This window comes from Gracilinanus agilis, chromosome 2, assembly GCF_016433145.1.
Source record: "Gracilinanus agilis isolate LMUSP501 chromosome 2, AgileGrace, whole genome shotgun sequence".
Lineage (NCBI taxonomy): Eukaryota > Metazoa > Chordata > Mammalia > Didelphimorphia > Didelphidae > Gracilinanus > Gracilinanus agilis.
In genome coordinates, this window is record NC_058131.1 from 407,146,397 (window position 1) to 407,170,703 (window position 24,307).

Here is a 24,307-nt window from a genome sequence, read left to right on the forward strand (position 1 = left end):
ACGCATGCAACATTGTGAAAAGCACAGTAAGAAATTCCTATGAGAAGTCTAAGTGTAAAGGTGCTCTGGTTTTTTTTTTTTAAATAAGTAACCAATCAATTATAAAATCTGCAGCATATTTTAGGTGTGATATGTCTAAGGTTATTTTGTTAGAGCAACGGCTTGGCTTTCATGGCAAAATTTTTCCCCATAAACATTCCCTTAATTAGAACTATCTAGCTGGCATTTTTCAGTAAAATTAAAGATTTAGCCAAAGACCACTTGTATTTATGGCATTGAAAAATTCCATAGATTAACCAAATATTCTGTGTTTTCTTTTCAAATAATATGTTCACTATGAAGGTAAAGTGTTATAATCCAGCTATGTTAATGAATTGTAAATATTGAGCTGTTTCATCATATGACACATGATAAAATGCAGGGAATGTAAAATAAATTTGTTCTAAAAAGATTAGAAATAAAAAAGTACATCCATGAGGTTTTACTTTTTAAGGCAAGAACCTTTTCTATGCAAGATCATGTGGCATTAGAAAACTGAAATTTTATTCTAACAGTATGCCAGCCCAGCCATTTCAATTATAAATCCGTCCCTAACTAATAAGTGCAATAATGATTGGGAACGTCATCTGACACTAAAGATAACATGGAAATAGAGGACAATACTGACTGGCACACTTATTTTCTCTCATCCCATATCATTCAGTACGGTTTATAAACTGTTCATGACTGGCACTAGTGCACAGATGGAGGAATTTCAAGATCACACTATAGAAATCTAGCAACTGCTTTAGTTGTATGCTCCCTGGCCTTCTAACACTAAGCAAAGCTGCACTGACAAAAGACCTGACAACAATGGTTTTGGAGACTTGCTCAATGTCATCATTAAAGCACTCTTGTGATTAAGCAAAGCAGAAGTGAGGAAAGAAGACAAGATTGTGTTTGCGCAAAAGACTAAAACTACCATTAGTTCCAACATTTTTTTATACATGTTAAATGTTTGACTCTGCTACTACTCTGTTTTCAAACAAACTTTAAATTCTGTCTTCAATTTGTTCCTCTCAACATCAACTTTAAAATTCTTTAAAAAATGTGTTTTACTCTCAGTTTTACACTTTGTTTCCAAGTGGTGGTCTCAGCTGTTGGGAACCTGAGGTTGATTTGCTTTGAGGCTTCGTAGTGCTCTCCTTGCAGCTGCAGATTTGGCAATCCTGTAGCTTCGGCCAACGCCTTTAAACTTTCCCTTCCCTACCACTTCCACAGTTACTCGGACCTTCCCATCATAGGTTCTTTCTGCAGGGCTGAAAGAAAGTCAACATTCCTAATGAGAGGCCTGATCACATTCTCTTGTATGGGACACTGTGGAGATTGCCTAAAAAAAAGATTTAGCTTTTTCCTTTGTCCTTTAATCAGCACAAAATAGTAAAAGTTAAAAGGGTTATAAGCAAATAAGCTAAAAGACATAAACAACTAGGAAAGGGACTGCTGAAATGACAGAAATAAAATTACCGATTCTAATTTTTTAGTGACTATAAAAGGTTACAGTAATACATATGGAGACTGACTTGGTTTTAACCCACTACATCTTATAATGTAATTACTACTTAACCACACTAAGATGATTTTATTTAGAAATAAAGCCAACTTATGTCTAAAATTCATTAGTTAAAATCTCAATTTAAGTTGTATACTTTTATACTCAATAAATATACTTAATTTCCCAGAAGCTTCCTCTCCTCTTCTCTCAGGCTAACAACCCATAACACAGAGTAAATATTAATAGCACAAATATAGATATATCCACTTATATGAGTATATCTATCCCTGTTCATCTATAAGTTAACGGGTATGGTTTAACAAAGCATTTTCCTCAGAGAAATCCTACAAAATTACAAATTAAAAACTGTCTTAACTCTTCTCTTTACTATATATGTGGGATTTTAGGCAATCTACTTAACTACTCTGGGTCTCAGTTTCCTCATATGTAAAGTACAGAGATTGAGCTAGACCAGTGATGGGCAAACTTTTTAAAGAGGGGACCAAAGGAAAGGAAATGCTCAACTGTCAGTCTGTTTCTAAGGCAACTCTTTCCAAGTTTCATTGTATTGTATCCTACTCATTGCATTCGTCAGATTAGGAATAATCTCACAGCCTGATAGAACATTTTAGGGGGCCACATATGGCCCGCAGGCCATAGTTTACCCATCACTGAGCTAGATGATTACCTAAAGTTCCTTCCAGCTTTACAACTTATAAACAGACCTATGGTACCATATAATTATCCTAGTTATATAAATGGAAATGCTCAGGCTCAAAGAGAAGGAGTGATTTGCTCATAATAATGTAAATATCAGGAGAGCCAAGACAAGCACCTGGGGCTTCTAACTCTCTTGCCTAGTGACCATTACACTCTACCGTTGAGTCTTTGCATGAAAAAGCATCATTTCCCCTTTAGTTATTGTTAATGGCATCATTTAGTGGCCTATCACCTAGGAGGACCACACGTGTATAATAGAAACTTAAAGATTGCTGAATTGACCTGAGCCTCCCCATGAAGTTGTTCTTACCTAAATTTGGCAGTTTCTGGTTCCATTTCAAGCAATTCCCGCACAGGAGAACGGGGCACGTTTGCAGAAAATTTTTCTATAATCAGATTGGAAACATAATATGAACAGCTTTCCCTGAGAGAAATTCATTTACAATTCAACATCTCTTGAAAGTAAATAATACCTATTAATGGTCGCATCATTGGATAGTAGACTTGCCAAACCATTTCCAATGACATTCCACTATCCATATAAATGGCACCAGCAAGTGATTCAAATATATCTCCCATGGCCTTCGGTACTTCTATATCTTCTTCTTTTTCTTCATCCTCCTCAGATCGTCTAAGCTGTTAAAAGAAAGAATATTTATTTCATGGAGTTTGGGGGAAAAGATAATATATTTTTAAAAATTCACCTTCAGATAACATCATCATTTTCCTTAATATTTCATTTCTGTAAAGGTCAGCAACTTTCTCAATATCCCAAACAAAATATAATCACAATGCTACAATATCAAAAAATCTGAGCTGACAATGTAACTAAAAAAAGTAAACTAACCTCAATTAAAATAACTAAGCAAAAGAACTCCCACTGTAAGTCTATTTTGTTCAATACACCAGTTATAGAGATACTTCCAGTCAAGATTGATGCCTGAAAGAGTACACACAGCCAGCCACAACTTCTATGTGTCTACTCTAGCAAAAACCTAAAAATCATACTGAATTGAAAAATGATCAAGAATTACAATGAGATTCATAGTTGTGTGAATCTGGGCAAGTCACTTAACTCCCACTGCCTAGTCCTTACCACTCTTCTGCCTTGAAACCAACACATAGTAGTGTTTCCAAGGCAGAAGGTAAGGGTTTTTTAAAAAAAAGTAAAGAAATGATATGAAATGAGAAATTACATTAAGTGACTTCTTCAATCTGAAAACTACATAAGACATCACTCAGAAGTCCACAGACAATAGTAAAGGGAGTCACTAGAAAAAGGCAACAGCAGAATAAGCCATGAAGAATGTAGCTTCCTAGTGCAGCCAGAAATGTACTAGATATGTGTAGTCTGCAAGACTCTATCCAGTTAATGAAAGCAAAAATGTTCCCATGAGAAAATACCAAAGGTGGTCAGAAAAGATAAGTAGCAGTGACTAGTATGGGCAGCATAATGCTAAGGTCTGAAACTAAGACTTGAGAGATGAATAAAACATAGGCAGATACACTCTACTATAAGGAATCAGAACAGATCCAGAAATATCCAAAACCCAACTATAAGCCTTGGAAAACCCAGTTTGGCTGGTTCAGTCTCAGCCCCACTGGATAAAGGTACACTAAGCTTTAGTAACCTAGAATTCCTCCTCCTCACCCCTTCTCTGCCATCATCACTTTTACCCTGTGATGCAGTTAATTTTCTTGGATCCTTGTCCTTTGTTCCTCATTCTTCAGGTAATTCAGAGAATATCCTCATTATAGTGGTTCATAATCCCCCACTGCCTCACTCAACTCTGTTTCAAAACTTCATATAAGTTTGAACCTCGCATGGTTTTCTGCCTTCAGGGACCTTTGATCAGGGTGCATTCTACTACAAGACCAACCAACCATCTCATATGCTCCCTGTGGAACTAGGGACAAGGAAGGCCAAGAATCTATGCTGTTTTCCATTAGCATCCCTTTTCCATAATTGCCACTCTTGTATGTCAATGTCACTTTTTAGGATTAATTCTCTACCTTTCTATACTGCAGTTGGTGTTAGAAGTGGAAGAGAAGTTAAGAGAAACACACTAGCAAAGAAAGGAGGAAGAGGGAGAAGGACCTTTCTACTCCTCATAATTAATGGGAGGTTTGGAGAAAGAAGGCATGAAATGAGTCTCACTCTTATCTAAACTTTACAAAGGAAGGATGAATGAACACACACAGAGGCTGAGTATAGAAATATGTCAAAATCAACAGGCAAACAGATGGGGAAAGAGCAAGGCAGGGTTAAAAGGAAAGATAATGCTATAGAGGAAGTGAACACAGACAAAATATACTTTTAGGTGCTGAAAGGGAGATTAAAAGGAAAAAAAAAACAAAGAACTAGAAACTAAGCAGATGCCTATCAATTGGAATGGATGAACAAATGAGAAAATATGTGTTTAACAAAATATCATTGTAGGGGGGCAGCTGGGTAGCTCAGTGGAGTGAGAGTCAGGCCTAGAGACAGGAGGTCCTAGGTTCAAACCCGGCCTCAGCCACTTCCCAGCTGTGTGACCCTGGGCAAGTCACTTGACCCCCAATGCCCACCCTTACCAATCTTCCACCTATGAGACAATATACCGAAGTACAAGGGTTTAAAAAAAAATATCATTGTACTGTAAGAAATGACAAGAGACAAATTCAGAGAATCCAGGGAAATAGAACTGATGCAGAATGAAGTGAGCAGAACCAAGAAACAATTTATATAATGACAACAACAATGTAAAGAAAAATAACTCTTGACCAACCAAGTCTTCAAGATGAAGCATTTTAACTTCCTGACAGAGATGATACAGAAAGGTGCAGAAGGAGATACACATTTTTGGGCATGGCCACTATTTGAATTTGTTTTACTCGATTATGATTATTTGTTGAGGTAGCTGTGCACGCACCCACACACACAAACACACACACAAAACATTCCTTCAAAACCATAACTTTGCATTCCTCTATTTACTCATTTTAACTGACCTACTCTTCCACCCCACTTCAGCTACACTACAGCTATATAAAGATATAAAGAGGGTCATATCCTTGGTCTTGCCATCACCCATAAATATACCATTTGCATGTTTATGAACTCTGAAATTAATTCACTTAACTGATCATAATCTTACTATCATACCACCTCTCCTTTGCAACTCCAAACCCTAATCTTTGTCCCCACCCTGACCTCTAGTTCCAGGTCCCCTCAGTTCTTTTCCAGGTCAACATCCATGCAGAAGCTACTCTCTTCTCTCCTCTCACCATCTTGAGCCTTTGGTGAACCAATTCAACTCTATACTTTTTCTCTTGATTCCCTTGCCCCTTATCCTATTACAGCTATTTCCCCACCAAGCCTTAGCTTTGAATCACTCCTAACTTTTCTCCTACACAGGTGTGACTAACTGAAGCTGGAGAAAATCAAGAAACTGTTAACTAGGCTTACTATATATTCATGTTACATAACCTTGACTGGGCCTTCACTTTGGCAAGGCAATCCTTTCACATCTGCATAATTAACCCACTCATCACAACAACTCTTCTTTTTTATTCTTCTTCAACCTCCCATTGCTTTCCATCACTCATCCTCTTAGGTGAGAAACTTGCCTCACATTTTACTGAAATAATCAAGGCCAACATACCACCCAGGTGCCTTCTGCTATTATTTCTTCCTTCACCTGTCTCACATAAAGTGGTGGTCCTTCTCTTTGCCAAGGCAAACCTATCTACATGCACCAAGTGGTCCCATTTTAACCCTTCTCCTCAAAAAGACTGCCCATCTATCATCCACATTCTCACTTATCTTCAACCTCTCCTTGTCTATTGCCTATGTCTCCCACCTTCCACTTGATCCACCCACCCCTGATAACTCCCAAAACTCTTATTTCTAACTTCTTTATTACTGTTAAAGGCACTAGCATCCTCCCAGTCCCCCAGGCTCACGATGTAGGTTATTTCTCTCATTATTTCTTTCCCCTCTATCCAAGCTGCTGCCAAGGCCTGTCCACTTCACCTTTGCAACTTCTTTTGAATATGCTTCCTTCTCTCTTATGACACTGCCACCACCTTGGTACAGACCCATATCACCTCATGCTTGTACTATCTTGCAATAGTTTGCAGGTTTGTCACCCTACCACAAATTTCTCCCCATTACAACTCCATTCTCAGCTGGTATCTTCCTAAAGCACAGATCTGATCATACTATGACTGCCTTCCCCACCAAACTACCCACTTAATAAACCCCAATGATTCCCTTTTATCTCCAAGATTAAATGTGTAAAACTCTATTAAGCATTAGAAGTCCTTCATGAACCTGTCATCCCCACTTTTTCTGTCATCTCATACTATACACTCCCTCTTTCCCCTCCAAACTCTGTGATCCTATAACACTGGCCTCCTTGCTGCAACTTGAACAAGATATTCCATCTCTAGGCTCTGGACATTTTCAGGGCATTCTCCCATTCCTGAAATTTTCTTCCTCCTCATCTTTGCCCTGGCTTTCCTCAAGCCCCAGTTAAAATCCCACCTTCTGTAACAAGCCTCTCCTGATCCCCCTTAATGGTAGTGCTTTCTCTCTATTGATTATTTCCTATTTATTCTGTATTTAGCTTGTTTGTCTGCTGACTCCCCCATTAGACTGTGAACTGTCTGCCTGTTGTCTCCGCCATTTGACCGTGAACTCCTACATCAGGAACTGTCTTTTAACTTTCTTTTTATCCCCAGTGCTTATTAGCAGTGTTTGATACATCATAGGCATTTGTTATTATATATATTTTATTATATGTATATGTGTTTATATATAATATAATAAATTAAACATGTATTGAGAGACTAACAAGTTCATTTTAATTTGATTCCTAGTACACACATTACCCTATAAGGGACATCATCTAATTTAACCCCTACCCAAAACACAAATCCCTTCCATGGCATCCTTAGCAATATCTCTAATAACAGAATCTTTGCCAAAGCATTGTATTTTTAACCTGCACTTCTTCTTCAGCTATATGTTGTAGCAAGCTACATGTAGCTAAAAAGATATCTACTGGAAAACACAAGAACCATTCAAAAAGTACATACGCCACAAGTAATATAAATGACACTACTGATTCTAATATTTCTTAACTTTTAACAGAAAAGTGGTCTCAAGTTTACAAAAACTGCCTCATACACTTGACATCAAAGAAGAAGGAACATCAAGTAACTCATGTAATTATATTCTTATATTTCTCTAGAGAAAACTGAGATAAGTTCTTTTAATAGAGAAGGATTCTTGGACAAATGTTATGTGAAAGCAGTTTCATTCTAATTAAAACTGGCGCTATACTTAGGTAGTTATATTGACATCATAATGTTTTAAATATGAAGAGTGTGAATTTTAATTTTCATTCACCATAATGTTACCTAACTGATGGCTGATCTTGATGTAACTGAACTGGAGAACACTACCTGTGCTAGAAAGGCCAAGAAATCAAGGAAATAGAAAGGATCCATTCAAAATAATATCTGCTCTTCCTAAAACACTAGCCCTTGTAGCAAAAGGTCACAAGCTGTGGTAATGATTCTATCAATATAGGTAGGAAAACCAGGAATAAGAATAGGGTGATTAGATTGTAGGTAATTTAGGAAGTAAATGAAATTTTTCCAACTTCAAAAGAAAATCATTAAATAAATATAAAGCCAAAAAGAAAGAGAATAGGTTAGATTTTGGACATGTTAAGTTCGATGTACAATTTGAAATATCCAATAGGCAATTGCTATCAAAGGACTAAAGTCCAGAAGAGAGACTGAGGCTAGATTTATTAATGGGAATTACTCACAGATTACTTTATTTCTAGTATTAGAAAGTTTGAGGTTGACTTGCCAAAAGATTGGAATGGATACAGAAATATGAGAGACATTAGATTTAGTATCAAATATCAAAAACAGCAGCTACATCTCAAAGATATCAGAATTAGCTCCCCTGTGAAAGAATCTTTTAAAGTTATTGAAAAGCCTCTCATATGTCAATGTGTGAAAACCAAAATACCATTTTTTTCCCAAAAAGAATATTTTGCCTTTCCAAACAGAATCAGAATTGTGTAGCTGAGATATCTACCTATTCAAAGAATAAAATGTAGGAGTGTGCAAAAGCAATTATATTTTCTTCCAAGTTTAGTGATCTTAGTTTAGTGATACATAATAGGTGCTTAATAAATGTTTACTGACTGACTGATTAACTTTTTGGTTGCCACTATTTTTTCCACAATGAATAGAAAAGGATCTAGAATACTTAAGTCTAATAAGAATAGGAAGTAAAAGTCCTTTGAAATGAAGGGCAAATATACCACTATGCTCTCAAGATCAAAACAGAATTTGAGCTAATTCTGTCAGGCCATTTGCACTCTGATTGCCACACCTGTAATGGGCTATTTGAGGACTTGAAACAAGTTAAAAAATAAACCCTAAAGAAAATCAATGTGCATCATCACTAACTTCCCATCAGCATTCACCTGTTCTTTACACTGCTGATATAAAAACATCAAAATATAAAGTAACAAATATACTGCAACAGAGGAAACCACTAACCTCAGAATCCATTCCTTGCATTTCATTCTTCTCAAGCTGAAACTGCACAAAATCATCAATAACATGGAATAGTTCAGGAGAAACAGCTTTGAAGTACTTGTGGTAGTCATACTTAACAGCTAATGATGCAAAGATAGTATTATTGACAAGAGCAGATCGTAGGTCAGTTAGAACTCCTGGGGAGTGCTGCCGTGGGTCTTCATAAAGGTGCTTGGTTATGAGGTAGTCCAAAATTGCATCTCCCAGGAATTCCAAGCGCTGATAACAATCTGTGAGGGAGGAGGAATTTTTTAAAGCAATTGTCACAGCAAATTCTTAAAACATTACCTACTTAAAATGTTTTATGGCAGCAAAAAAACTGGAAATAAGTATTCATCTTTTGGTAGAATAGTTAAAACATATTAGAACATATGAATATAATAGAATATTACTGTGATGAGCAAGAAGAAATCTGACCCTCTGAACACAATTTTAAGTAATCCAGAAACTGATCTTACCGAAAAGATAAAATTTTTTAAAAGGTACTTTCATAAACTCATAGAAGGAGTGATTTGGTGGGGAACTTAAAACATCCCATCCAACCTTCTCATTTTATTTATGAGGAATCAGGGCCAGAGAAGTTGACTGAACTACCTAAAATCACACAGCAATTTAGCCTTGTTATAATTGATTGAGGGATGGGCATGAACCTATTTCAGAAAGCTACATCAATTTGAGGGATTATATTTTAAAAGACATTGGAAATTAATATTCATACTACAAAAAGTCACTTATTTCATAAGTTATAAAAACCTAAATGACTCCTCACTAAGGAATATTTACCAAATAAAGGCTTTTATTCAGGCACTGACTTGACCAAGTGACCAATAAGTGAATTATTCTAATATTTTCAGTCATATATCATTACTGTAGCATAATAAGTATTATGTTACTCCACATGATTTTTGGGAACTAGAAGGTCTTTTTCTATATGTGAACTAGTAGGGTTGAATTCTGACACCTATTTATGTATTTGGAAAGTAAAGAGTTGTGGGATGACTTAAAATTTAAGATATACCTAATTCATCATCAAATTTTCAATAATATCATCAGATTTTAGTCCCTTGAATTTTCAGGCTCAGTAATGAAAAAGAAATAGGTCTATACAAGATAAACCTATTTTTTCCAGTAGCCTCAACTATAAATCGCTAATCTATTTACCAATATTTATTAAACACTTACCATTTGTCAGACACTGGGGATATAAATGCATAAAATGAATTATCAAAACTCATAAGGAGCTTACACTTTAATGGGAAAGGCAATAAAATTATGTACCTACTGAATAAATAAAGGAAATAAATAGAAAGTAGTTAGATATGCTGTAAGTTTCAAAGAAAGAAAACTAGTAGTTGGGGGGAATCAGGAAGCCTTGATGTAGTTCTCAATCTGAGTACCTGATCTGAGACTATAAGAATTAGAGGGATTCTATGAGGCAGGAGAGGGTTAGAGTGGGAAGCAGTCCGAAAAAAATCAAGGAGAAAAGGAGATAGAGTGTCATGGGTGAGGAACAGAGAGAATTCCAGTTTAGGTAGATCAAAGAGTATAGTAGGGGGAGTGATAGCCAATGGGGCTATGGAAAAATAGCTCTCAGGACCAGATGATGAAAGGCTTTAAAAGCTTAGTGTTCATAAAGGGCTATTAGTCAAAAGAAAATACAATAAATCTTGTAAAGGTGCAACAGCAATATATGGCAACTGACTGGATATACCAGATGAGGAAGAGTGAAGAATTCAGGATAATGCCAAGTTTATGAAGTTGGGAAACTAGAAGTGAAATGCCTTGAACAGAAAAAGAGTGATGGGGGGAGATAATGGGTTAAGTTTTGGACATGCTGAATTTAAAATACAATTTGAAATAACCAATAGGCAATTGCTATTGTAAGCCTGAAGCTCAGAAGAGAGACTGAGATACGTGAATAGAAATCATGTGCAAATCAGTGGGAGGCTGTTAGGGTCACTAAGAAACAGTGTGGAGAGAAGAAAAGAGACTGAGGGAAGAGCATCAGATTCTATAAATGGGAAATAAGTGATAACTTTAGAGGGAGCAATTTTATTTGAGGACTGAAGTTGAAAGATATATTGTAAAGAGTTGAGGGAAGTGGAGGCAATGATTATCAACAACCATCTCTAGAACTCACTGAAATAATTTAAACAATTGTTAATCCAAGTTTAAAAATTCAACTTCACTTCTGGGTTCACTGGATGGAATCACTGAACATCATCAGTATGAAGTCAGGACTCCAATTGTGTTTCATGTACAATTCAATCTTACGGTGATGTTTTTTAATTTCCCGGCTGGATAAGCAAGAAAGAACTTTGCTAACTGAAATGTTTTGAGGACATTCTCTACCTATGTATGTTGATGCAAGAATCATTGATACCATCAATAGGAAGGCATTTATTAAGCAAATAATCTGTGCCAGGAGTAAAGGAAGCAAAGATAAAAATGAAATAGCTGAGCCCCTCAACAAAAGTGTATTCTTTAAAGAAGACAGTACAACATATGAACAGGGATAGGTAGGTGTCACAGTGGATAGAGCACTGTTTCTAATATCAGGAAGACCTGAGTTCACAGGCAAGTCACTTAGTTCTGTTTGTCTCAGTTTCCTTATCTGTAAAATAGGAATAACAATAATAACTAATTCCCAGGGTTGTAGTGAGTATCAAATGAAATAACAGTTGTAAAGCACTTAGTACAGTGCACCGCATGACATTTACTAGTCACTAATATGAACAATTATTATTATAGTTTTTATTATAGTGAACAAAAGTATATATAAAGTAAGTAGAAAAATGAGGAGGAGGGATTGGGAGGTGGGACTAGCAGATTAGGAGACCAGAAAGGCCTCATACAGAATATAATATTTCAAATGGGCTTTGAAGGGAATTTGGCCTTTTTCCCCTCAAGACCAGAAAGAACAAAAGGATATGAAGCCTCATCCAAAGTACAGGAACCAATTCAAGGTTAAAAAGTCATTCTGAATACACATTATTGGGAAGCATAAGACTTTTGGGTCATATGACCAACAATATGAAGGACTAGATATTTTCTCTGATACTCAGTAGCTCTTAAACTTCTCCAAAACAGAACTGTGCATTAGATAAAGCAATTTAAGTTGTCTATGGCTGTGTACTACCCAACATGTGGAGCTCTGATGTTCAGCTCCAGGGATATAGCACTACTTTCCCTAGGCGGAGGAGTCAGAAAATGAATGATAAGTAATTATAATGGGGGAAGGGGTAAAATTACCAAAGATCTTAGGAGGAAGAAAATTCAGTTTAAAAACTTGAGCATAAATCAGACAAAGAAGCAGGAGAGAGTAACAGAAGGAAATACAGCCACCAGATAAACAAAAAGAGCGCAGACAGCAATGAATAAATACTGCAAGAAAAAGGAAAATGATTCAGCACCTGGTGAAGCAGAGGACCCCATGGATTCCAAAGAGAGCACAGAACCACAGCAGGATGTTCCTGAATAGTTTAAGAGAAAAATAAGAATTGTGAAAGTAGAATTTGTGGCCTGTAAAGCAGAAATAATTGGCAGAATAGAAAAACTTGAATCATTATAGCAAGGCTCATCAAGGAAACACAAAAGAAAGAACGACTTAATTGGGAATGCAAATACACAAAAGTAAAACATAAAATGGAAGAGAAGCAATTAATATTAACATCAAAAGAAAACATGATCTCTATACAAGTAAAACATACTGAGCTTGAAGCCAGGATGTGTATATGGATGACTTAAGGATTCTAGGGCTCCCAGAAGAACATAATTTCAAAAATGTGAATACCAAGAGACAAGAAATAATACAAGAAATCTGCCTATAACTTCTGAACACAGAAAACAAGGATCAAAAGAATCCATAGATTGCTTCCAGAAAAAAAATCCTTCTTTGAAAATTCCAAAATACATTGTAGTTAATTGCTTCTCAAAAACTCCATACAGCAGAAATAAAAGAAAGTTAAACAAATATAGCAACCAAGAATAATAACAGAAAAACCATTAGGAGGTTTCTTTCTAAATGCACAGGAGACAAGAATGAAAGCAGAAGACAAAATAGAAGTGACAATGAAAAAACTTCACAATATCCTGCCTACAGGTAGACCAATGCGGAAGGTGCACAAGAAGGGGAAAGGAAGGAAAATTAGTCAAAGACTAATAACTATGAAGGGAAAATAACTACTGAAGTCTCTCAGGGAAAAGACAGCCTATGGGAGAATGGGTAATCAGGGAAAGGAAGAAACTGAAAGGGAGAAAGAAATGGAGAAACCTTGTTTCAGCAGTCAAAGAGAGTACTAGTGATAAATGCTTCTATGAGAGGAAACAAATTATAAAGGGAAATGTGAGTATGAACTGCAAGAATTTGGTCCTTAGAGAAAATATTCATCCTGCCTCATGAGAAAAGGAATCTGAGTCCCTGGGAACAATTGACACCAGAAAAATGGAAGGACATAGACCCAGAGAACAGATTTTAAGGCAAATAGGGAAAAAATTAGCAAGGGAAGGGTAAAATTCAATAATAAACTGTACAATCAGGGACAATCTTCTCTATTTCCTACAGAAACTGGTTCTTACAAAAGGAATTGGGAGACCAAAAATATAAGGCAATAATATAAAAGCTGTTTAGAAGAAACCCCAAAAACGGCACTTTAAATGCTTCAATTCTGTGAGGAATACAAACACTAACAAAGGATGAGATAAGTATAAAGGTCATGTATCTATGAATAAAATTCTAGAGTAGACAGGAAATGAAGACATTTAATAGAGAACAAAGGAAAAAAATGCTTTTTCAGGGAGAGCACAGAAAATTCTATTTTTTAACTAATAAACTAGCTAAAAGGGAAGAGAGGAAAAAGGATTTTGCTAGACCATTTAACTCAGAGGAAAACAAAGAGAAGGAAGAAATAACTAGAACAACAACAACAAAAAAAAGGGAACAAGTTAAATAAAACTCCAAAAGTAGGAGAAAAGGTAACAAATAGCAAGAGAGGGCAGGCTGGAGGGTGAAGAAAGCTCATGGTACTAGAGTTGCCTTAAAAAAATTAAGCTAAAATAACACAGAATTGTGTTTACAGAGGAAAAAGGAATCTCAGGAAGGGGAGGTAGAGATAGCTATGATTCTGTTCTAAAAAGAACTGATTGATATATAATTTATATAGTCTTTAAAAATTAAAATAACTATTACATGCAATGATATACTGTAATTTTGGGGCTGCCTATCAAGTTCATTGACACTGGTGTTCATCTTAGAAAAAGGCTAAAAAAAAGCAGCATTCTCTACTTCAAAGGTAAAAAAAACTAGAAACAAAGCAGCTGTCAATCTACTGGGGGAATGGCTGAATAGACTGCAGAATATAAACATAATAGATTGTTCTACATTAAGAAATTACAAATATGGGGAATTGAGAGAAACATGGCACAATTTTATTGATTAATGCAGATCAAAAAAACATAACTAAAAAAGCAATATACACAATGATAATAACAGTAAAATTAAAAGGACAGTAAAAGGAAGCAAATCCCTGAGCAACTAGAAAAGCAATCAAAGTGCTGAAGAATAGATAAGTTAAATATTCCTTCCATCTACACTGCTGAGAGGAGATTACTAAGCAAAAATATAAATTGACAGACAGTCATGGGTGTTTCTGCTTAACTGTTTTTCTTTGTTATAATGTAGGTATGAATTTGGAGAAAGGAGGTGAAAAGGAGGTATGTTCAATTATGACTATGTTAAAAAAGAAGTTGGTAAATATGAATACTGAGAATGCTGGCACAGTCAAGGATAAATGCTTTCATGGTTTCCAAAGAACTTGGCCCTCAGACAAAGTAAGCACTTGGTATAAACATAAAAGTATGACTCTCTATAAAACCAAAAAGTAATCAATGCAAAGTTCCATTTTCAAAGGAATAAAGTTGTATTTTAGGAAACCTTACCAGTGATGGTATTGTAGTGGTAGGAGGCATGAGTAAATGCCTGGAGAAGGTAAGCTTTATTCTTGAAGTTGTAGTTAATTTTCTTTTCAAAATTTTCAAAGCCTGATATAAGGTGGTTCAGTGTTTTTTCAGCATCTGGATGATCAAACATGCACCTCGGTGGAATCTTCAAACAGCCATATTCTAAGTCTTTATATAAAGAAGACTGTAAATTGGCTACAGAGATAGAAGCATAGTTCACTGAAAGATTCTTTTGCTGACTGTTGAAATTATCCTTGCTGGGGTATAATGTGGTCTCCCAATCACTCCTTTTAATTACTGGGAGCACCTTGAGCCCCAAAGAACAGAGGAAAAGTTGAGCAGCTCTCTCACCACAGCTGGTTAAATAGCAGCCCAGTAGAGCTTCCACACAGTCTGCAATGCTTTTATCAGCAATACACTGCTCTGTATGCAAGTCATAAGAAATTGACTGCTTCCCTGTGTCAATGCCACAATTTTCTTCTGATGGATTCCAGAACCCTACTACAAAATCATCCTCTTCAACAGCTTTGCTAGGATCCAAATAGCACATTGCATCCCAAGAGCTATAATCAAAATCATCAATATCAGATGAAAATGGCATATTACCTAGGGATGATTTTTTGGGCATTTTCCATTCATAATTTGAATCATTGGTTGAAAATGGAGAAAGAGAAATTTTCTTCACAAAAGCCCCTGATCCCATTAACATGTTATCTATAAATTTAATATGTTCCTGATCATACTCCAAAAAATCATCTTCATAATCTACTTCCTCCTTTGGAACCCTCCACATAAGGTCTTCATCTTCTTCCTCATCATAATCTTCATCCAGTTTACCATTCGCTAACATGTTGTCTTTTGTCTAAAAGGAGAAAACAAAGGAGGAATGAAAGAGAAATATAACTACCACTTTAAAAAGCAATTTGATATTCAATAAAAGCAAAGGGTTATGGATAATTTCAAATGACAACCTCAAATACTAAAAGTCAACTTAAAATCAGCCATTTGTTTCCAATTAACATAAAATAAGTTATTTAATCACATAAACAAAGACATGTTCATTTTACTGTTTATTTTTGAAGTTACACAGTGACCTTTATCCACTAAGAACTAAGATTTGTACAAAAGAGCATAAATTTGTAATGTTCATTATGCAGAACTTAAGCTGAGCATTCTAACTTTTACAGGAAAAAAAAGAATCCTTTCACAGATGGTGGTCTTACACCTTACATAAAAGATCCCATATATTCTTTTAATTATGGTAACAGAATTAAAACAAGGGATTTCCCAGTTAGTAAAGTTAAATTCTTGATGTACCAAAATGATCTCCCTACAACATTTAAGAAAAGTTATATTACTAAAGTAGAAAAGATGACTAAAGTTTTCATGAAAAATCTAGAGCTAGTATTTTTTTGAAGTTCCTGGAAATGTTTATGCATGTGGAAAAAAACACATTTTTAAAAATTCCTTTGCTTAAAAAGGAAAAACATGATAATTTTTTGCATTTTTATGCAGTAGGTAATAATACAAATGTCTATTGTTGTATTTTATCTTTGAAAATGCTACAATTATTATTAGGATACTACAGTTTATAACTAGTAAAATCAATGATAAGTTTAGACTAACAGGAGATAATTTATTTTGTCAGGAAACCTATACTAATTCTAATTTCTTTGGCAAAGCTTATTTGGGAAATGCTAAGTAAGATTCAATGGTGATGTAACTCTTGAAATATGCCAAACAACAGTACCTACCTCCAAGTTATTTTTAAATTGCATTTTGGTCTTAACAGTAGCAACCTTTAAAATGATTCTGTTGAATTTTTTTTTAATTTTGGTATTCAAGAATTTCAGAAATTTACAAATATCTTATTAGACTGTTGAGAAATTATACTATATTTCTTTGAAAAAAAGTGGTTAACTAGCCCAAATATTTGCAAATGTGTATATCTAAATTTTAGTTTATTATAAGTTTATAAAGGTATTGGAATAGGGAATGGTATCAAATTATGACTATAATGGTAATTTTCCTAGAACTGCAAGAACTTTTAATTTTAATGAAGTGAAATGGACTATATAGCTGCCCTCACCTCTGCCACAAAATTATAACCAAGAGAAACTAGCTTCTATTAAGATATAAAAAAAACTAAATTAAATATTCTATGCTAAGTACTCCTGTTTTCCAAACCACAACCTCAATATCAAATATAAGGTTATAAGGGTATCTGATGAATAGGCCAGTCTTTGGCTCTCATAGTAGAGTTTTGAATGATCAAATTGTAGGGAATAAAACAATTAGATTTTATATATTTTAGTTAAAAACAGTTGCAAAGCAACTGTTAAATTTCCAGTGTGAGCATTTATACTTTGGAAATTGGCAAACTACAAAACGAGGTTTTATATATTGTTTTGTTGGTTATCACCAAATTTGAGAAAGTGAAGAGGAAATGTTAATAATGCAGATTTTAAATACAGAAGTGCATCATATTTTTAAGAAAGTCTAGTTGTTAAATATTTACCAGCAATATATATCCCTGGTTCCAACTGAACTAAAGTTTCTGTCTGATGTACATTATTTCAAGTATTTCCCAGCAGATCTCTGAGGGCAAGGGCAGTTACATAACTCAAGAGGAAAAAAATAGTGCACCGAAAACAGTAGGTGGCTAATAGAGATTTGTTATTCAATTCAATAAGCCTTTAATATGTGCCTAGTATGTCCAGAGCACTGTGCTAGGTCTTAAGAGTTTTCCTCTGGTTTGAATAAGGCATGGTGCCTATTGTCAATTATATACATAATTCTATATTATATAAATTGCAATCTGGTGAAAAAGATACCTAAATCACTTCAAAGTTCTTTTAAATTGGTTATTTCAGAGCATCAATGTAGAAATTGTATATAAGTTTCTTCAAATAAAAATACTTATACTTTTTTCTGACAGCAAAAACTGGGTAGAACTGTCAATGATTAAAACTTTGAGGAGCAGTTAGTTGGCTTACTGGATAGGGAGCAGGCATGGAGACAGGAGGACCTGGGTTCAAATATGACCTTAGACATTTCCTAGCTTGTGACTCTGGGCAAGTCTCTTAATCTCAATGGCCTAGCCCTTCCCTTACTGCTATTCTGTCTTAGGATCTCTACTTAGTATTGATTCTAAGATAGAAAGTAAGGATTAAAAATAAATAAATAAACAAACCAAGCATGAAGAGAGATGCTTTCATTCTATTAGCCCAAAGGTCAAATGAAGGAGTGTGGGATGTGCACAGGAAGGAGTAAGAAATGCCACACAAAGTGGGAAGCAATTTGGTTAAACCTAAGACAGTACTTCATGTTGAAAATATAAAATTAAAACTGATTTAAAATTGAAGTTATCCCCATACAACAATAATGTAGTAACCATATTCAATATAGATCTTTACAAAGCAGAATAACCTGCCTGTGTTTTTATTAAGAAGCTAACATTTTGCTGGATTGTCCAATTAAAACCCTTTTTTCTCTAATTTGCATCCTAATTTAAATTAAATTGTGGGTGCTACTTTTAAATTTCACAACACGAAGCAAATGAATTTAAATTTTCCCTCCATTATTTTCCATAAATGATTGTACCTGATCTACCGTCCAAGTATCTCAATTGTTTTATTTTTTCCTTGTATATTATCACCCAGACTTTCAGTACCATATAAAACATTTTAAAAACAGTCAAATGCTATATAATACCTCTGTCTCTCCAAATAAGAAAATGTAATATTTCAATAAATATATTTCAATTTATTTTATTAGCCTAGACCCATTATTTCATTAGTATAAGAAACTCTCTACCAATGGTGATTAGCAACTATTGGGCAATTCAAAATCTTACAGAGCTATGAAGGATACAGGAAGGTTAAACTTCCCAAGATCACTCAGCCAGTATGTGTGAAATGCCTTGATCTGAAACAACTTTTACAGAGTTTGAGGACAACTCTATTCACTCACTAAACTTTTCAAAGAAGAAATTATGCTATTTGGAAACATTTAATATGCATGGCCAGACTATAAAAAGTCATTCATGGAATGTATATTTATTTACAGACGTGGTTGTCTATGAAACTGTAAAAAGATCTGCTGGCATGAAATGAAAAATCAACTATTAAAAATAATTAGTACGCATATATATAAGCTAGCATTTTGTTAGCAATATAAATCTCTGAGATGAAATTGCCCAAAAGACCAATTCTGAAAATTCAGTAAGCTCTTTTTAATCAACATTTAGTTTACTTCAGTAATCCTGCTAGGTGCCCTCTGGTGGCCTTGAAGCTAAGTCTAAACATCAGAGATGATCTAACACTTTTCATTACTAAGAATGAATTTTTTTATTTTTTTTTTTTGAGAAACCTACAATCTCCTTATTGTGAATTTCTGTTTGTTTGACTGCTTTTAATTAAAGTTCACAAGTTGAAGAAATGAACTATAAAAAGGCAAGGGAAAATGGAATATAATCAGAACTATAATGGGGTGATTTTTTCATTAAATATTAAAATATTAAGCATATTAAGATGTGATGGATAATATATTTTTAATTTTTATATAATGACAAAAAATAATCAAAAGGAAAAAACAACATATGAGTGTAATGCAACACTGTCATCAAGTAATTCAAAGTGACAATTTTAAGGAGCAAAGAAATATCAATAGACCTTAATTGAAATAATGAAAAATGGGGGGGTGGGAGGATTGAAACAGGCAAAGAGTACACAAACTATGATTATCTAAGAGGAAAAATGGATAGATTTAAATGGAAACTTAAGCAGAAATGATGAAAAGGTTATGCATGACCAAATGAAATTTATTCAAATGTAAATAGTTACAAAGCAAGTTTAACTGGGTGTATTGAATTTTTAATATCAAGTTTACAATAAACTGCTTAATTTTTTAAAGTTTGCAGTATAAAAAAACATTCTTATCTAACTAAAATGTACACTGGAAAATTACATTTTTGTAGAGATTAGTAATTTCTGAATTCTGCTAGCAAAAACTATTTTGTTGAAATTTTTATTTATTTTACAGAGTAGAGGAATTATGGTTAGAGACTACAAGCCATTTTTCATTCTATTTTAAACAGTTAAGATTATATGTTAAATGAAACAATCATTTTGAGAAAATAGAAAAGATGTTTTGCAGTGAAAAAGAATACTCTCTGAAAGAGAATCACAGACATAACAGAGAAAGTTCCCAGCTTCAAAGAAAACAATTTACTTAGTTTTAACCAAAGAATAATAGGCTGAAAAGTGTTGCAATCAACACCAGAAAAGGCAAAATACATTAGGAATAATAGAATAATAAAATAATAAAAAGAATATGCAGAAAATCTCCAACACAACTCATTTATATTGAGCTTCTAAAAACTAGTTCTGGTATTGCCTCTGTTATCACTGGACTGGATTTCAAATGTTTATTTTCATTTAGAATGTGGCTAAGAATTTAGTTTCCAGCAAATTTTGAAAACATTTCATCCTAACAAGGATAGTCAATCAGTTAATCAATTTTATTTATATTTTTTTAAAGAAAGCTTTGTTCACATGGATAGGTCCCAAAATTTACTTCATATATTCCTACTGTACAAGAAAATGCTAATGACAAAGTGAAATACAAAGCTAGCAATATAAAAATGTCAAACTAATTTATTTTATATAAACGAGGTTAATAAAAACTTACCATTTCATCTTTTTCCCATTTATCTGTGTTACTTTTGTCTTGATTTACTATGTAACCAGGAGGAAGCCAATTTACAGGGGGATCAAAAATTGACACTACCATGCGACTGGGCAGACCTTTCTTTTTCCCAAGGCGATAGAGATTACAGTTGCTGACCTTCAACAGAAATGTTCATAAAATACCAATACTCAGAAAAGTGTAATGGACCTCAAACAAGTTAAATTGTTTCATGCTTTTTGTTTGATTTTTTTTCCCAAATTCAGATCAAGATTTGTCTATAATAAATATTGTATTTTTTCTCTCCCACATTAACCTCTTCCATCCACATATTTTCCCCAATAACTTTTATTTATATATTTTTTAAACTGATTTCCTAATTATTTATCCTCTCCCATCCTCCCCTATAAGAAAATTCTAAGCCAAATCCAACCAATTAAAGCAATTCCAACATTATTCCACATTGGCAGGCCTCTGCCTTTCTTTCTTTCTTTTTTAAACCTGACTAAGGCAAAAAAGCAGTAAGAGCTAGGTAATGGAGGTCACAAAGCTAGGAAGTGACTAAGGTCATATTTGAACCCAGGGCCTCCCCTTTCTAGTTCTAACTCTTTATCTACTGAGCCCCCAATTGCTCCCCTTGGCTCCTGCCAGTCTAAGAAGAAAAGGGAGGAATATTTCCCATCCTTTTCTCAAGGGCAAAGATTAGTCAATGCAACCAATGTAAAGCAGCCTTTTAATATTATTTTCATTGACATTATAGTCATTATATAAGATATACTTTGTTTTAATCTTTATTTTATATCATTTCAAAAGTTTCCCCATCATTCTCTGAATTTTTCATATTCATCATTTCTTTGCACCATAATAATATTCCATTAAATTCCTATACCTCAAATTATTCTTTCACTCCCCAATCAATAATACTTAGCTCCAGTATCTTCCTGCTACAAAGAGCACTGCTATGAATATTTTGCTAATTAATGTGGCTTTTACTTTTGTAACTTACTTTCTTGGGGTACACTCATGGAGGACAGGTAGAAAGGAGTTGTTAAGTCAAAGAATACTAATAGTTTAGTAGGTTTTGTTTTGTAATACCAAACTGTTTTTACAGTATAGTTGGTAATGGCTCAATTGACAGTATTACTTGTGCCCATTATGCCCACTAACATTTACTGTTACAATCTCTTGTCATCCTTGATACTAATTTGGAAGCTGAAGTGAACCTCCGAATTCTTTAACTTTCATTGTTAGTGGCAGTAATTTATAAAATTCTTTCATATAATTATGAGCATGCATTTCTTCTTTTGAGAACTTTTTTCTTCTCATCTTTTGGATAATAGCTCTAGATCTTACTTAGATAATTAAGTGTCATCCCTTGGGTGAACTTTTTTATGCAAATAACTTTTTTATGCAAATTTTACATAAATGAAACTGTCTATTTTGTATTTTATGAACACTCCACCACCACCTTCAATTTCTTTGGTGGTTAAGCAATCTCCTCTTATAGCAATTGGAATTATGTAGTAAAAGTAACTAAAATGTCTATTTGAATCAGAAATTCCACTATTAAGAATATATCCCAAGAAAGTAGATGAAAAAAGAAATTCCATATACAGCGAAGTATTTACAGTAGCATTTTTTTGGGTGTGTGATAGCAAAGAACTGAAAACAAATACAAACCCATTCATTGGGGAAAGGCTAACCAAACTGTGGTACATAAATGTAATAAAATAATGCTATGCTCTGAGAAATAATGAAAACCAAGAAGTACGGAAAGACTTATATGAATAGATGCAAAATGAAGTCAGTAAAACAAGATATGCAATCATAATATAAAATGTAAATAATAGCAAATAGATCTCAATTAAATTTCATAAAATTATAATAACTGGAGTTTGACCCCAAAGAAGATATAATGCAACATATCTTCCATAATGTGTTTGCAGAGATGGGAGATCAAGGATGTGGAACATTTCATATGTTAATAGTTTGATATGCTGATTAGTTTAGCTGAATCTCTTCCTTTTGGGGGTAGGGGTTTTTTTGGTCTTTAAGGATGATCTTTGAGTGAAGACTGGGAACAAAGATACATTGGCAAATATGGGTGATATTAAAAAAGATACCAATAAACATTTTTTTTTAATTCTCTCTCTAGCCATAGACTTTACAGGTACTTGGGTTACCTCTTTCCATCCTTGTCATTTTTTTTATATTGACAGAATCACCTTTTTATACTGAGGTTTTGTATCCATTTAGAATTTACGGTAGCTTATGGAGTATACTCATCTATACCTGTTTCTTGCCAAAATACTTTCAAGTTTTTCCATAATTCTTGTCAAATAGGCATTCCCCAGCTGTGTGCTTTCTTAGATTTATAGAACACCAGTTTGTTTTCCATTACTTAAGAATTTTGATTCTCAGTCCCCAAATCTGTTTTTTTAATGTTTATCTGTTACCAAATAGATTTGAAAATTATAATAGTTTATAATATAGTTTGAGATTCAATAAATTCTATGTTCTCTTTTCATTCCTGTTTTGCTACTTTTCTTGAGCTTCTAAATCTTTTCTCCCTCCAAACGAATTCTTAAGCTTTTTTTAAGTTGTTTTAACTACTTGGTGATTTATCTTGTAAATTAATTTTGCTGGCATTGTAATTATTATATTGGTTCAGTCCAACAATGAACAATAACTGTATCCCTAATTCTTTAATTCTTTTTTCCAGAAAGAATATTCTAGTTATATTTAGAAAAGTCTTAAGTGTGACTTCAAGATAGTTTATGTATTTTGTGGTCATTTTGAATACAATTTCTCTTTGTTTCCTTCTATTTTCTGAATAGTAGTGTGTAGACAGTTAATGCATTTAACAATAACTTACTTCAATATTAACTTTTACTGATGTCTCATTACGGAACAAAAGTGTTCTTAAAAGTTATTTCAGGGAAGTACAAGCTCCCTAGCAGCTCCCACAAGGCTAACAGAGCTTCAAAGTATAAGCCTAGTCAAAAACTATATCTGTTGTCCAAGGACCAGGTTAATGAAATTTAGAGAAGCTCTTCAATAGAATGATTACACAATAACAACTCTTGAAAATTGCCTACTAAACTAAAATTGTGCTATAATCTATTAACAGAAGTACCCCATAATTATGAAACTATAGATCAGTGATTCCCAAAGTGGGCACTACTGCCCCCTTGTGGGTGCTGCAGCGATCCAGGAAGGCAGTGATGGCCACAGGTGCATTTATCTTTCCTATTAATTGCTATTACAATTTTAAAAAATTAATTTCCAGGGGACTAAGTAATATTTTTTCTGGAAAGGGTGAAATAGGCCAAAAAAGTTTGGGAACCACTGCTATAGATCTTTGAAGTAGCAGCAAAACATTAGCAAACCTTCTAGTGATTTTCTATATTCAATAAAGCACAAAACTTGAATACTAGATGGAAAAGTATTATAAAATACAACTAATATTGTATATATTTTAACATTAGTATATATGAATACTAACCTGAAAAGTAACTTTTTTTCAACTAAAAATACAGAACACGAAAAATTAAACAAATGTACTTTTGTATACTAAGACACCAGCAAATTTTAAAACTACCTTTTCATACTCACAACTTAAAGGCTTAAGTATCAGATTAAGAAAATTTTAAAAATAAATCCCATATTAGAAGTCAGTAATGTAATAATATGCCCAATTAAATGCACAACAGACTATCACAAATTCTTTGTCTAGAATGAAACTTGATATCAAACAATAAAAAAATTTAGTTTCTTTGAAATCTAACCACTGATATA

The 24,307-nt window shown here is 33.9% G+C and overlaps 1 protein-coding gene across 3 annotated transcripts in view; it reads right to left on the bottom strand.

The window, feature by feature from the left end:
• Nucleotides 1–1,048: 1,048 nt before the first annotated feature.
• DICER1 (dicer 1, ribonuclease III) overlaps nt 1,049–24,307 on the bottom strand; it is a 69,590-nt gene continuing 46,331 nt past the window's right edge. For 2 of the 3 annotated variants that reach the window (XM_044664578.1, XM_044664579.1), the window contains 7 exons: nt 20,513–20,668; nt 14,801–15,683; nt 12,277–12,336; nt 8,825–9,093; nt 2,728–2,890; nt 2,565–2,640; nt 1,049–1,298 (listed from right to left, as the gene is read on the bottom strand). In XM_044664578.1, the coding sequence (XP_044520513.1) occupies nt 1,133–1,298; nt 2,565–2,640; nt 2,728–2,890; nt 8,825–9,093; nt 12,277–12,336; nt 14,801–15,683; nt 20,513–20,668 (1,773 nt within the window). In that variant the 3' untranslated portion in view covers nt 1,049–1,132. The remainder of the gene's footprint in view (nt 1,299–2,564; nt 2,641–2,727; nt 2,891–8,824; nt 9,094–12,276; nt 12,337–14,800; nt 15,684–20,512; nt 20,669–24,307) is intronic. The other variant, XM_044664580.1, reaches the window with a different exon arrangement.